The 15,887-nt window shown below is 40.6% G+C and overlaps 2 protein-coding genes across 2 annotated transcripts; one reads left to right on the top strand and one right to left on the bottom strand.

Annotated features, from left to right (window-relative positions):
* Positions 1–7,916: 7,916 nt before the first annotated feature.
* Pcd (pterin-4a-carbinolamine dehydratase) lies at positions 7,917–10,036 on the top strand. Its single transcript, XM_065218998.1, has 3 exons — positions 7,917–7,951; positions 8,034–8,433; positions 9,657–10,036. The coding sequence occupies exons 1-3, from the start codon at positions 7,932–7,934 to the stop codon at positions 9,954–9,956; spliced, it is 720 nt and encodes a 239-aa protein (XP_065075070.1). The 5' UTR covers positions 7,917–7,931; the 3' UTR covers positions 9,957–10,036.
* Positions 9,986–10,892, bottom strand: Naa40 (N-alpha-acetyltransferase 40). Its single transcript, XM_065218999.1, has 2 exons — positions 10,208–10,892; positions 9,986–10,145 (listed from the first exon to the last, which is right to left on the bottom strand). Exons 1-2 carry the CDS (start codon positions 10,759–10,761, stop codon positions 10,070–10,072), a joined length of 630 nt encoding a protein of 209 aa, XP_065075071.1. The 5' UTR covers positions 10,762–10,892; the 3' UTR covers positions 9,986–10,069.
* Between the last annotated feature and the right edge of the window lie 4,995 nt (positions 10,893–15,887).

The raw sequence follows: 15,887 nt of genomic DNA, 5'->3' as shown, positions 1-15,887 counted from the left end.
TGATAAAAAAAAGAATGGAGCAAGTAGCTGCAGTGGTGGATTCGGATTCGTTCCGCAAATTGAAAGGTAACGAAAATTTAACATTTAAACAGAAATGCAGTTCATTAAATCTTTACAAGGTTTTCGCTGCCACCTCCCCGCGTGTCAAATATTTGTTTCAGGATATGTGGGAGAACTGAAATCCCACTATCAACATTTGCATAATTTGAATACCAGCAATGCTGCTGATATTCCGTTTAAATGCTCCGAATGTGGGTGTTTATACACCCGGTTCAAAACATTAAAGCGGCACATAATAAAGAACCATCCACCGGCATCGGAAGGGGGAAAAGAAGGAAATATTCATGTGGGAGTAGAATCCATCGGGCCTGGCTCGCATGCTTCAGAAGAAGCTGGCTTGCAACCAGATTATTCTAAAATTTCGAACGAAATGTTTTTTAAAAGTCCCATAAATGTCGAACAACTAGCCGGAACCGTCAACAGTTTCATCACCAAAATGCGTTGCGATGTTTCTGTTCCCGAAACTAAAATTCAAGAATTTATTGAAGCTGCATCTCAGTTACAGTTACTCTGATTTTGACAAATGCTAGTATTACTCAAAAGTGAGTAACCATAGGTTTACTCACTTTAGAGTAGTTCCACTTTTACCGAAAGAGAGTAGTTTTTTACTCACTTTTGAGTAACATTGTACGAGCGTGATCGTAGCATTGACGAGTGCACGGATGGATTTGAGTTCACTCACTCGACAAAAAGTGACACAACAGCGGGGCCCTGTTTACTAAAAATGAACACATATGTGTTCATTTTTAGTAAACAGGGCCCCGCTGTTGTGTCACTTTTTGTCGAGTGAGTGAACTCAAATCCATCCGTGCACTCGTCAATAAAGAAAAACCATCAATTAGGTTTTGCACCGTCGGGGTTAACCTCAATCTGATGGCAGTTTAGTGGTACTGTTTACGTGGACTTAGTCGATTTTTTCTTGGGTGGATTTTCTCGATAATTTTTCAGACTGCAGTGAGATGTAAACCACATTTCTGCAATGTTCACGAGCAAAATCCTTGCAACGCGCTGTTCCTCGACAATTTTCAAGTTAAAATTCGGAAATCTCGCGTCACTTTTCAAATCGACCAATGTAACAAATGTAAACAAACCGAGTTAAGCGATACAAACTGTTGCTCTTCTATCATTGTATGTCATACAAAAACATCCATCCAAATTCACTTTCATTTAATTAAGATAATCATAGGTAAAAAATTGTCCAATGTACAATTTGAAATGATGGGTACATGATTGTTACTTCGGTCATTCGGATTGCCTAACATGATTGGTGCTCATTTTTCAAAGGCGGGGCCAATCTAAAGTTAGGTACTATACTCTGAAATCTGTGAAAGGGAATCTAGTATCATGTAGACAAAACGTCCAATGTAACACTCATTGATTATGTCATTGAGAAAAATCGTCCAATGTAACATGTCCGATGTACAACTCTACTTGTCAAAACGTCCTATGTGGTTTTTTCTATGTTGTAGCATGAAATTCAAAGTAAAATTGTGATTTTACCGTTTCTTCTGAATTTTCAACTTTATTATACACTGGCTACATTAAAAATAGTATTGCAAAATGTATTGTTTTTAAACAGTTAAATTAATAATCTGTCGAACTTCAACTTCGATTTTCTCAAAATGGTGGATATGTTACATTGGTCTATTTGAAAAGTGACGCGAGAAATCTTAGAATTTTTTTTCGAAAAAACGACTAAGTGCTTGTAAACAGTACCACTGAACTGTCAAAAAGGTTCAGCCGATTAACACTGAGTTCATTCGTGACGTCACGCTGCAGAACCTAATTAGGTTCTGCAGCGTGACGTCACAAATGAACTCAGTGTTAAACGGCTGAACCTTTTTGACAGACTGTTTACAAGCACTTAGTCGTTTTTTCGAAAAAAAATTTCTAAAGTTTCTGAATTTTAACTTGAAAATTGTCGAGGAACAGCGCGTTGCAAGGATGTTGCTCGTGAACATTGCAGAAATGCTGTTTACATCTCACTGCAGTCTAAAAAATTATCGAGAAAATCCACCCAAGAAAAAATCGACTAAGTCCACGTAAACAGTACCACTGAACTGTCATCAGATTGAGGTTAACCCCGACGGTGCAAAACCTAATAACTGGATGAACATTAAAGGGTTCGTCGGCCAGGGTCGAACCGTCTAATTACACCGCCCTTACCTTTTCATACCACGGCAAGAGCTAAGAAAGCGAGGGGTGGGAAACTTCCACTTTGTATGAAGTTTTCAACGTAGTAGAACGAATTCAACTAAAAGGTGTGAAACCCAAGAAAGACTATCTTCTTCTATTAATAGAATAGCTGCTAATTAGTGGTTTGAAAATCTAACTTCGTCCATCGGGTATTCTTTATTTTCCCATTTAACCTCACAACAAACTACTACGTGATCACGTTTTAAACTCGTTAGTGTATGTGTTTGTCTACCAATTTTACAATCTTCGTGTTTTGTCTTAGGTCCTAACTCTACATGCATAACAGTTTTCAACAAAAAAACATAACCAGCGCGACTTACGGTTTTTCAGGAGGGTGCTGTGGTGGTGGTGGTGACTTACGGACGGAAGGTGTGGATGAACTACGGTGGTTGTTGGCAATGCTGGGTGGTGGTGATGGTGAATTCCAACGGCCGCTTTCCGTGGTGACTTCCAACCAAAATGGCCGAAACACTGGCCTTATCCAGGGGACGTAAGGCTCCCCAAAATGGCTGACACAATGGATGGTCCCAGCCTTTCTTCTGGCGACGTGTAGCTCTCAGAATGGCCGAAACAATGGCCGATCTTAGCCGTCGTTCTGCCACTACAATGGCGTACTGGGAGAGATGTGGTGAACCTTACCGCTCGAGAGAATCCCTCGTCTGCCGTGGCCTCCAATGGAGCACCCGCAGGGACGATTTCTGGCTCAGGGATATATTTTTCGGATGACTACAATGTCCACGTGGTATTTGACCGTCGATTAACGAGCTGTGCGGTCCGAGGTCTATCTAGGCGAACGGAAAAAGGCCTTACTTGGCCTGTTCAAGTTTAGATTAGTCTCACGTCACCAAGTTTAGGGTACATTTTCAAAAATCATCCCTAATATCGCTAAAAAGGTTACCTTTTTCCAAATTACACTCCGGTAACTCTTCGAGATGGACAATGGTCCCTTTCTCCGGCACAGCACCCCTAGGTAAGTAATACTAACATTATAGGACATACTTTTCTTAATCAAACTAACACTTTTACCTCTACTAACACGTACTACCACTAACTTTTTTAACACTCGGACTTTTTCTACCACTAATTAATAATTAATCTAAAATAGAAAAGAAATAGAAATTTACAAAAGGAACCACACACTTTTCACACAACTGACAACCTCGATTATATTAACGCGCCGCGCACTTCTAACTTCCTTGAAGTCTTGAGCCAGAAAGAACGAATCAGTCCGACCGAAGTAACTAGAAAGTTCTAGAATTGCAGGGAGCATACAATCTTCCTGTTCATTTTTTTTGACAAGCCCCCCATTGTTCAACCCGATAATTATGTTTCTTCCCTAGCTTGGATTTACAGTGTAAGACATACTGGAGTAGACCCAATTCATTTGCTTAGAAAATGAACACAGATTTGTGACACACAGATGGCAGCACTTGACTACCAAATGCAAGGTGCGTTGAAAGGAGTAGCTCTATAGACGAGTGCACGGATGGATTTAAGTTCACTCACTCGACAAAAAGTGACACAACAGCGGGGCCCTGTTTACTAAAAATGAACACATGTGTTCATTTTTAGTAAACAGGGCCCCGCTGTTGTGTCACTTTTTGTCGAGTGAGTGAACTTAAATCCATCCGTGCACTCGTCTATGTTGGTGCACTTGACAAAGTCAATGCAAATGGGTATATGAAACCAACGGTTACAACAGTTGACAGCTCGCTGCTAGGATTTCACTTGCAAACTGGCTCTTGCAATTCGTTTTCCGGCAAAAAAAAAATACGACAATATAAACAAAGCTGAAGGACACGCTAAGATGTTTGTGACTACCTGTTACTCATAGGACGCATTAAGGTTTGTATTCCCTAATAAAAAATGACCATAAACGAACGATAACCCAAATCATTGAACTATTCCACAAATGGTTTGGATGATACCCAGAACACGTCGTTAAGCAAATTAACCATACAATTTTTATTAGGGCTTGTGGGAATCCCAGCGCAGGTTATCCAAACCGAGCTACCGGACAATAAACATCCGTCCCGGGAGTCGCGTGATAACGAAGAAAAATAATAACCGCGGACTACGTTCAACGTGCGTCTTTATTTACATGTTACAATGGACTAGTCAACAAACACAAATTGTACACACATCAGCAATTCGACAGTGAGCATGCATAAGGGCCTATACGCGATAATCGATTCTCTTCGTCGATTTTCTCTTTTGTTAATAACTCGCTAGATTTAACGTTTCTCGGTGCGTTTGTTGTTGCTTTCGATAGCCAATACAACCTGTTACTACTCTGCATTGAACAAATTCTAGAAAATTGTTTCGCTTAGCTGTAGCCGCTGTAGCAATGCAAAGAGAATATCGATGAAGAGAATCGATCATCGCGTATTCGCCCTTATGCATGGTCACGGTCGAATTTATGCTTCGTCAGTCTCTCACTCTCACGCGATGTCAATCATACAAGGTCTGGAACAACAGGCAGCATGCTGGTGTTAGAAGCAAAAATGTTGAAAACATTGCTGAGCAAACGAATGACGATGTCACGGCAGCACAACATTCCATACTGCGAATAGACGAGTGCACGGATGGATTTAAGTTCACTCACTCGATAAAAAGTGACACAACAGCGGGGCCCTGTTTACTAAAAATGAACACATATGTGTTCATTTTTAGTAAACAGGGCCCCGCTGTTGTGTCACTTTTTGTCGAGTGAGTGAACTCAAATCCATCCGTGCACTCGTCTATGGCAGACGTGTCGTCACAGAAAACAGCTGTTTCGTGTAAAAAGATAAATATTGCGATGAAATACGAACACCACTAAACATTCCCACATTTCACTAATACCAATAAGCCGGTTGAGCCAGACCTTGGATAATTGACATCGACTCTCACGCATTGACGAGTGCACGGATGGATTTGAGTTCACTCACTCGACAAAAAGTGACACAACAGCGGGGCCCTGTTTACTAAAAATGAACACACGAATAATACTCACGTAACATTTGAAACGGGTCTATCAACTTATGTACACAAAACTTGTTAAGCCTTTTTCACGTGAACCGAATACGCTCAAGTAAACTACCAACACCATCGGGCAAAGGAAATTCTCCCCTTCCCCATAGTGCTCTTGGTTTGCGTGGGCGTACTTCGGTTCTCGTGAAAAGGACCTAGCGAATTATTTACCAAAGTTGATAGGCCCTTTTCAAATGTTACGCGAGTATTATTCATGTGTTCATTTTTAGTAAACAGAGCCCCGCTGTAGTGTCACTTTTTGTCGAGTGAGTGAACTCAAATCCATCCGTGCACTCGTCAATTCCTACACACTCATACTGGCAGCTGTCATCAACGTTCCCGGGGGCTGCTATAGACACTCTTGTTATAGACACGCATCCAGGGGCTTTCACTACTTACTTCCAACACTCCTCCTTAGTGAAGCCCACTACTGCATCTACTTACAACACTCCTCCTGTTCCGTAGCACTCCTCCTGCTTTGCGTTACTACTGGCGTACAGCAATCCATTTAGCTTCATATCCACAGCTTCGCCTTTCAATACGGCACCTGTGATCCTTCCTTGCCCACTTCCTGTTGCCTTCACCGTTCTTCCGTCCGCCAAAGTCACTTTCTCTTCACTGAACGTCATACTGCCGAAGCTCACAGTCGATCCAGTCATGTGCTTCGAACAGCCAGTGTCGATGATCCAACGACCGTCAATCGACACATCACTTGCAGTCGTCGTCGTGAAACACACTCCTCGACTACTGCCACTGCTACCGGCTTCCGATTGCTTGTCCTTAACCACCATTGACTTCGTTTGGTTTTGTCGCCTCTCCTCCATCAACACAGGACAACTCCACCGCAAATGCCCTTTTCGCTTGCAGTGGTAACAAGCCCGTGCAAAACTTCTCCGTTCTTCTGATCGCACAGTGGTTTTCATCGTCATTTCACTTGCCTTTCATGCACTTTGTTCTCGCTTCTTCTCCGCAACTCATCTAGAAGCTTACCTTTCACGTACTCCAGCTTCAGGTCTTCTTCTGGACGGCCTTCAAGAGCAGTAACGAGCGGGTTGTACGTCTCCGGTAAACTCGACAGCAAAATCGCCACAACAAAATGTTCCTTCGACGGCTCTCCCATGCTGGCTAATCGGTGAGCCAACTCTGACGCTTGGACGAGATGCTCTGACATATTCCCGTCATCTATCAGACGCATCGTGCACAATCTCCGCAGTACATGACAGAGATCCTCGCTTATGGTAGCCTTTGAGTTTGTCCCACATGTAATTGGCACTAGCAGCTCCCGTTATGTGGCACAGCTGGCTATCTTCTAGTGCCAAACCGATAGGGGTCCATGCATTAATTATGTCACGCTAAATCGAACAAAAAATTATCCCCCCCCCCCCCTATCGTGACGTTTTTCCTATACAGAATGCATTGCTTGTCACAAAATCTTAGACCCCCCCCCCCCCCCTTAGAGTGTGATATAATATCTGCATCAACCCTAGTCGCTGGAGCTTTTCCATCGATTAAATAAATCGAAATTTCGTATTAAATAATAGCAAAATATTTTATTGGTGTACGCCTCAGTATTTTTTCTGCGTGTTAATCGTCCAGGCTTCTGTAATCACCTCCGGCTTGGATACTTTAACGTTGTCCACAGATTGTCCTTGAGCAGCAGCAACTCCATCCTGAATTTCCAGCTTGCCAAGTTGAAATCGTTCAACCGGTCTAATAAAATCTTCGTCTCGGCCATATTCCAAGAAAAAACACTACGCGCACGGTTGGACAAAGAAAACAGCTTCACAATCGAGCGAACAAAAAACAATGTTCACAATTCGATACCACAGTGTTCACTCGGCTGTCGACAAAAGCAGGCCACTCTCGATGTGTGCTACGCGATCGTCTGTTTTCTCGGCAGCAACCATTGTGTGGTCTTCCTCATTGTTCTTCATCAGCAGTTCTTTCGGTCGATGCGTCGTCGACTTTGGAAATCAACCGTTTCGTGATGAGTGTGTGAGTGCTGACCACGTTTTGCGTCCATTGCTGCAATGGACGCGCTCTGACCCTCGTTGGCGTACAACAATTTGCCATACAATGAAACTACTGGAAGCGGCTCCAGTTCTGATGGAAGAAGCTTTTTGGATAGCGGAAGATAAAGTGTTTATTGTGTTGTACCTTTTGACTATAGTTTTAAGATGTATTGTATAGTGACCAAGAATCCTCGGCTCTGTAAAGTTAATTCGGTTGAGCCTTATCAAATAAATTAATAAACAATTCGATACTTTCCACAAAGTGTTCTTCCCGATTCCGCTATATAAGCTTTTTTGAACGAAGCGTATCTTCTTCAGTCAAAAAAAAATCGCACTTTCAGAGATCGGACCAGCAAACAACAGTATTAACTGTACTGTTAAAACTAATCATAGTGATTATTCGCTAATATAGTTACGCCTTCCGTTTCAACTTACCACGCATTAAAACTTACCCCGGTGTACCTTAATTGTGTAAAATGTATCATCTATTGGAAGTTTTTCTATTTACTGTGCACAAAACGAAAGCTGCGGTCAACTGTGGTGACTAGTTCAGGTTTGTTATTGTTCCGGCAAATTTTGGAACTTATTTAATTTAAGTTTTGCATTCAAAAGAAAAAGTTGACACCCTTGATGATTTTTATAAACTGTCTAATGTTGCAGACTTGTACAAAGTAGGTATAATCATTCTTAGAATTTGCGTAAATATTAATCTTTTTTGTTTCCATCCCACATCACCCTACGCATAATCTGCAGATGCACGCTCTTAGCCAAAATACCAACCAGGAGCTTTTCTAGTCAACTGTGGTCCAAAGCTCCGCGGTGGATGGTGCCTGAGGGGAGGCAATTGCAGCCGCCGTCATTGGTGGCTGTGGGATGCACTTGGAAACGGAATGCAGCAGCAACACTTATACCACCATCAAATGGAGTAGCTTTTCAAGGAAGCACAGTCGGAAATCACCATTATCTGTTGCTCTCGGCCAGTCGTCGTCTTCGTCAGTGCAGCAGTAGTTTATTAGTACGATTGTTGCTTCCACAGCAACGATCATTCGAAACACGTCAACCGTACAGTAGCAGTTGTGGTAGTACCAGCGAATCGACAGCAGCAGTTTCACCGGTTCCAGCGTTATCGATTGGCAAGAAAAAGCGAAAAATGGTAAGCAACAAGTGTGTTTTTTTTTTGCGATAGATTTATTGATTTTTAATTGAGGTGCAATGGATGCTGGGCTATGATTATGCGAGGGAGAGAAAACAATGTGTACTATAAAGTAAAACATCTTTACAGCATCATATATTCGTCTCACGCAAAGACTGCCGAAATCAAAATGGAACCAATTTTAGAAAGTTGTTTCATGACTATCAACCCTGAAATGGAGATAATCTGGCGGGGCCATGCAAGGGCATAGTCTATTGTACAATATAATACGTTCCCATGCGGTGCTACTCAGTGATTGTTAAGGGTGATAATTTATTGCAATACTTATTGTTTCAATTATGCGACTGATAATCTGATTCATACGTATTTTTTTGAAATATTAATATAAATGTAAGAAACACATTGCTTAGCAGATAGCAAATATGTATAGCTATAAGTACACAATGTTTCATTAATTCTCAAACCAGCGGATTTGTCTTCAGCCAATTACGTTTCTTATCAGTTCATTTTTGCGAGCTGGTATTTACATTTATGTTCAAGCAGTGTTGAAGTCGAAGGAAATGATGTTTGTATGAACTTACACTGTCGTTTAAATTGAATCTTGATCATTTGGGTCTTGATTTACACATTTATGAAGAGAGGGGATGTGTCAATAAAAGTGTGTAAGATCCAATTATCAAAAGCATCAATTCGACACTGATCCTTCAAGAGTGTAAGCCACAAGGTCTAAGTTCAGCGAACAAATGATGTCCAGAGGACATAGATCAACAGCAAATTTGAAAGATTAAAACTAGACAGACTAAACCTTCGCCAATTCAAACCATCAATAGGTAAGACTGGAGTCTTAGAATTCCCCTGTGTTATTTTATAACTCATCCAGATGCTCCCTGGAGTAATGATGGATATATTAATAGCATCAAATACTTTACTTTTAATTACTGTTGACGACTTTGCTTTCATCTAAGGGCGCCGGCGAATTTTCACACACACGTCTCTTACCGATGACATGTTCTTACATCTCAGTTTCTTCTAACCTTCTCATAAAATATATTAATAGCTACAGAAACTTTTCAGCCTTGAGTTCGTAACGCACTGAACTAGCACTCGATGCCTCCCAGATCCTCGTCTGGAATATTTCCGGAATCTGTGCTCGAAGTTCAATGCACCCCCGAAGTTCACAGAACCTGATAAACCAATCCCCTTTTCTTTCCTGCTTTCATTAGGTCGTTAAACTAACCGAAGAGCAGCGCAAGGAGCAGTTGCAGCCCCTGTTGAAGGCCGGCTGGACTATGGTCAAGGATCGGGATGCCATCTACAAGGAGTATCTGTTCAAAAATTTCAACGAGGCTTTCGGTTTCATGACACGAGTCGCCCTGCTGGCCGACAAGATGGACCACCATCCGGAATGGTTCAATGTGTACAATAAGGTGCAGGTCACTCTGGCCACCCACGATTGCAGTGGACTGAGCGAACGGGATGTCAAGCTAGCGAAGTTCTTGGAGGAAGCAGCTAGCAAATATTGAATGAAAAGAACCCTTCCTAATACCTTTGTTATTGCTGTATTTTAACATTAAAAAGTCAGTCAAGTTGAAAATAAACATTTTTTTTTCATATAAATGTCCCTGAAACAGTGAATTTAGAGCATAGATTTACTCATTATTTCATATGCTACATTATCGGCCTTATCAGGCGAGGTTTCGTCTACGTCGTATCTGAAATAACAGACGGCAATGATGTTACAAAATCTTACGCAGATACCCAGTCAACAACTTACCCCAACGTCCTATAAAACCTTATACCATCCTCGTTGTTCTTCAGCACTGTCAGCACCACCCGTTCCATACCGTAATGCCGTGCCATCTTCTCCAGTGCTTGCATCATAAAGGCTCCCAATCCCTTCCGCTGGTATTCCGAATCTACCTGCATTTCGTAGCAGTACACCACGCTTCGTCCGTAGTCCAAATCGAATCGAAACATCGAGTAGCCGGCTGATTTCTTGGTTTTCCTATCGACCGCCACCAGATACCGCGCCCACGTTTTGTTCAAATCCGATTGTTTCACCTTGGGTTGCCAACCGAGGCTGCAACTTTTGTACTGTGGGCCTACGTTCTTCTCCGCTAGCTTAAAAGCCCATTTGAGGATCTTTGACTCCATGTCGGCCTTTCGGCGGCAGTACAGATCCAACTCACATCCGTTTTGGTCATACTTGAGGAACTCGGGGAAATCTACAATCGGGTTGACCTGGCGATTTGCATTCTCGATGGCTTTCTGCTGAGCGGTTGCCGAAATGGCAGAATTACGGTTGGTGATTTCTTCTAGAGTGTCCATTAGGTGATAGTAGATAGATTAGGATGAACACTGCCTGAACTACGCTTATTCGAATAATATTCGCTAATATTTAGATACTATGCTCTGTTTCTCTGTGGAGCTTATCAGAATCAAAACTAGTCTAGCTGCTATGCTGATTATGCTACAACATGCGCGCGAAAATGAATGGTTTCGATCATATGTTTGCAGTAATAGATTGAAACTGATTGATTCTATTCTGGAACATCATCAGAAATTCGAGCTCTATACACCGAACGAAAATATCCGCAATACTTCAAATGATTATTGTACATATCAGTGATGTGCTTGAACCAAGGTTGCAAAGACTCATTTCAGCTAAAACAATGTTTTTCTAAATTATGAAATAATTAGATGCCATGATCAAATTTTGAATTGGTAGGATACAAGAAGATGTTGCAAAGAATGTGTTTGACATATTAAACTTGTTTATTTCACTTCATGAGAGTCACAATCAGTGATTTTTCACAAACTCACTCACTCACTCACTCACTCACTCAGCGATCAGCAAATCGCTGATTGTGACTCATAGAAAGCAAAATTTACAGGTTTTATGTTTCCAACGCATACTTTGTAACATCTTCTTGTAAGTTACAAGTAAAACATGCCAACATACCATCTTTTGGTTTTATTATTCCGAAAAACATTATTTTAGCTGAAATGAGTCTTTACATATACGCCTTTTTAATAGAAACTGTACGATTGAGGCTGTGTTCCATTTGGACATTTTTCACTTAAATTTGACACTTCGAAAATAAATTAGATGTTCAGGAAATCAGATGTTTCATAGGATGATTCGCTATGAAAGTTTGACAGATAAAATGAGGTGTTAGTGGATTTTCTTATGTTTCGAGGGCTGAATCGATTAGCTTGGGACCAAAGATAGTATCAGAGCTGAGCCAAAAAGTTGAGCTCGTTTCTTCGGGACCTTCCTAGGGACCTTCTGTTCTTAGAGTTACCTCTATGATATTAGCATAGCGGTACACACAGAGCTTAGATTACCGAAGTCGGTAAAATTTTACTGGGTTTTTAAACAGCTGAGTTTTCAGTAATCAACCCAGTAGTTTTTGCTTTTGCTGAAAACTCCGTAAATTGCAGAATCTCTGAACTGTCAGAAATTACCGTGTTAGCAACAATCAATACGAAACTAACGATTTTAAATTGGCTCACCACTTTAGTACCCTATTGGTCCCAAGCAAACGATTAACGTACCCTATTCTAGTTGAAATTCTATTACTACACTATGTTTGTTTTGATTTTGCTATGAAAGTTTGACAGATAACATCAGGGGTGTGTGGATTCATGCAGAACATGCAGGGGTGAGTGAAATAGCTTGGGACTGCTTGGGACCGTTGTTCTGGTACTGAGTGAGCCAAAAATAATAATGATTTTCTTCGGGACCCAGTGGTCTTAGAGTTACCTCTATGGTGTTAGTCAGTACTAGTATTGCCATAGAGGTAACTCTAAGACCACTGGGTCCCGAAGAAAATCATTATTATTTTTGGCTCACTCAGTACCAGAACAACGGTCCCAAGCAGTCCCAAGCTATTTCACTCACCCCTGCATGTTCTGCATGAATCCACACACACGCAGAAAAAACACTGAGGCGTAAATTAACAAAATATTTTGTTATTATTTAATACGAAATTTATATTTGCTTCAGATCACTAAAAAGATTCAAATGAATGCAGAAGTTCATTTAAATCAAACCAATAAAATTGTTTAAAGCTGTTTTCATTGTTATAACTAAATAATTTTTAAGTGCACGTTTCAAACTGTCAGTCTATATCGACATCGTTGCTGTTTATAGTTAAAAAGTCCCTCCTTATGGAAAAGCTGCCTTTAAACTTTGATCTTCAAAAGTAAGTAGTTTTAAATATAATGTCGATTAATAAAGTTTCTCGATTAACTTGCATTTACAATTTCAGCGCTGACGTGCGATAGGGCAAAATAAGGCTACACTGACATCGACGGATTCATTCTTTGGCGCTGAATATGCAGTACCTCCTGTGTCTCACCGAACTGCGAGGAACAGAATCTAGCCAACTTCAACCTACGTCTGATTCCGGAGATTCAACAGAACCATTCCTTGTTGAAGCAGCATCGTCACCATCAGCAGCTCAGTGGCAGCCGAGTTAGCAGCAGAATCGCTTCAAAATTACCACCAACAATAACATCATGGTGCACATAAATCGACATCCTGGTGCACATCAAGACACACAAGGACAACACGTTCTACAACTCATTCACGCAGCAAATGGTGCACCGGAATAGGCTAATTGATAAATAATTAAATAAATAAATAAATAAAAAATATTGCTTCATTTTTCAATAAAGACTAGCTATATATTTGATTCTGAAACAATAAAAATAATGTTTCAAGCTAACTAAAAACGTTAATTACTTTAAATAATGCTTCAAGTTGATGCACGCAAACATTTTTTTGAATCAATAAAAACAGATGTTCCATTCAATAAACATTTAAGTATTATTTCAACTCAATGTTTTGTTGAATTACTCCATCAATTTTATTGATCTATATTCTATTCAAAATTTTGTTAAAAATGAAACGGATTTTGTTTGGTTGAACTATGTTTTTTTCTGCGTGCACCCCTGATGTTATCTGTCAAACTTTCATAGCGAATCAAAACAAACATAGTGTAGTAATAGAATTTCAACTAGAATAGGGTACGTTAATCGTTTGCTTGGGACCAATAGGCTACTAAAGTGGTGAGCCAATTTAAAATCGTTAGTTTCGTATTGATTGTTGGTATTGCCGTCTTATTCAGTAATTTATTTGTTTACATAGTTTTTTTGCTGAGTTTTTCAGTATTTTTATTTTATTTTTTTAATGAATAAGTCAGTAAATTCATCAACAATGTTTTTATTACATTATTTGTTTGGGTTCATTCGATTAGCGATTTGTATTTGGGGACGGAGTTTAGTGGCGGATTAGCAGTAATGCTGTTTTAACTAGTCCAGGTCGAGCGGTCAGAGTTTCCCGGTGGTTTAGCCGGGTGGTGGCTCTTTCGATGTGCCGGATTGGGTACCTAAGTCTGAAGCTCTATAATAGGAAATTTTAGTGAAATTTCTTTCTTCAAACTAACTTGAACATCTGAAAGTCAATGCAGGAGTGCAGAAACTGATAAATTTCGGGGTAGTTTATGCAATCCTGTGTTGACTTCCAGATGTTTCACTGATTTTCACAATGGTTTCTTGTTTTCACGAGAAGATTTCCGACGTCAAGTGTGAGGTTGAATCGAGGAGGATGACATAAGAAATTTGCTTTACTGTCAGTATCAGCAAAGTTGGAATTTCGTTTGATGACTGCTCCAGTAAAACATAACGAATACAAAAAACTCGGTACTCTATTTTACTGAGTTTTAGTCATTATCCGCAAAGCTGTTATTTTACGATAAGTTCAGTACTAACTCTTACCGTATTCAGTAGTTTGTCGCAAGAGCTACTGATTGTCAGTTGTTTTATTGAGAATAGCTGTATGTTCGGTATTTTTTGTGATTTACAGTTCGAAAACTGTAAAAAAAATTACCGAACACGGAAGTCGTGATTAAGTGTGTAACTCTAAGACCAGAAAGTCCCGAAGAAACGTGCTCAACTTTTTGGCTCAGCTCTGGTACCATAGAGGTAACTGTAAGACCAGATGGTCCCAAAGAAACGAGCTCAACATTTTGGCTCAGCTCCGGAACTATCAACAATCAATACGAAACTAACGATTTTAAATTTGCTCACCACTTTAGTAGCCTATTGGTCCCAAGCAAACGATTAACGTACCCTATTCTAGTCGAAATTCTATTACTACACTTGTTTGTTTTGATTCGCTATGAAAGTTTGACAGATAACATCAGGGGTGTGTGGATTCATGCAGAACATGCAGGGGTGAGTGAAATAGCTTGGGACTGCTTGGGACCGTTGTTCTGGTACTGAGTGAGCCAAAAATAATAATGATTTTCTTCGGGACCCAGTGGTCTTAGAGTTACCTCTATGGTACTATCTTCAGTTCCAAGCTTGTCGATGCACCCCTCGAAACATAGGAAAATGCACGAACCCTCGCACGAACCTCTCATTTTATCTGTTAGACTTTCATAGCGAATCAAAACAAACATAGTGTAGTAGTAGAATTTCGATTAGAATGGGGTGCGTTAATCGATTTGCTTGGGACTAATCGGCTAGTCAAGTAGTGAGCCAATTTGAAATCGTTAGTTTCCACCGGTTGCTGGTACTGTCTTCGGTCCCAAGCTAAACGATGCACCCCTAGAAACATAGGAAAATCCACGAACCCCTCATTTTATCTGTCAAACTTTAATAGCGAATCAATTATTATTATTATTTATCTTTATTAGGGAGGCTTTCAGCCTTGGGCTGGTTCGCCTCCACATAGCGAATCAAAACAAACATAGTGTAGTACTAGAATTTCGATTGGAATGGGGCATAGAGGTAACTCTAAGACCATAGAGGTAACTCTAAGACAAGTAGGTCCCGAAGAAACGTGCTCAACTTTTTGGCTCACCTCTGGTACTATCTTCGGTCCCAAGCTTGTCGAATCACCCCTCGAAACATAGGTAAAACCAATAACCCCTCATTTTATCTGTCAAACTTTCATAGCGAATCAAAACAAACATTGCGTAGTACTAGAATTTCGACTAGAATAGGGTACGTTAATCGTTTGCTTGGGACCAATAGGCTACTAAAGTGGTGAGCCAATTTAAAATCGTTAGTTTCGTATTGATATTAGCATATTGCAATGGGGTGCGTTCATCAATTTGCTTGCGATAAATAGGCTAGTCAAGCAGTGAGCCAATTTAAAATCGATAGTTTCGGTAAGATCAAGTTATGGTTCGCGTTGATGCGAGAGGTTTTAAACTTTTTTAAGTGGATATGCCACAGATGCTAGGCCTGGGCTGAGGTTCGGTCATAGAGGTAACTCTAAAGGCCCAAACGCAATGTGGGCGGAAGCGGAGCGGAAACGGAAAGTTTGACAGTTGTCACAAATGACATCAAGCTGCCTAGCCGAAGTCGATTTGATTCTAACTTGTTTTCAATCCGACAAGTAGGCTCTACTCTGATCGGGCTTTTCCGCTGCCGCTGCC

The sequence above is a fragment of the Ochlerotatus camptorhynchus genome, unplaced genomic scaffold (genome assembly GCF_037179485.1).
Source record: "Ochlerotatus camptorhynchus isolate MF236.1 unplaced genomic scaffold, CSIRO-AGI_Acam_v1.1 ptg000096l, whole genome shotgun sequence".
Taxonomy (NCBI): Eukaryota; Metazoa; Arthropoda; class Insecta; order Diptera; family Culicidae; genus Ochlerotatus; species Ochlerotatus camptorhynchus.
The sequence above is the reverse complement of the archived record's forward strand: the minus strand, read 5'-3'. Positions and strand labels throughout refer to the sequence as shown.

Bases quoted from the DNA above. Each gene is read 5' to 3' on its own strand.
- Naa40 (XM_065218999.1), bottom strand. From the start codon at position 10,761: ATGGACACTCTAGAAGAAATCACCAACCGTAATTCTGCCATTTCGGCA. The intron at 10,146-10,207 runs GTAAGTTGTTGA...CTGTTATTTCAG, and splicing joins AGGTTTTATAGGACGTTGGG to ATACGACGTAGACGAAACCT.
- Pcd (XM_065218998.1), top strand. From the start codon at position 7,932: ATGTTGCAGACTTGTACAAA. The intron at 7,952-8,033 runs GTAGGTATAATC...CATAATCTGCAG, and splicing joins ATGTTGCAGACTTGTACAAA to ATGCACGCTCTTAGCCAAAA. The intron at 8,434-9,656 runs GTAAGCAACAAG...TGCTTTCATTAG, and splicing joins GCAAGAAAAAGCGAAAAATG to GTCGTTAAACTAACCGAAGA.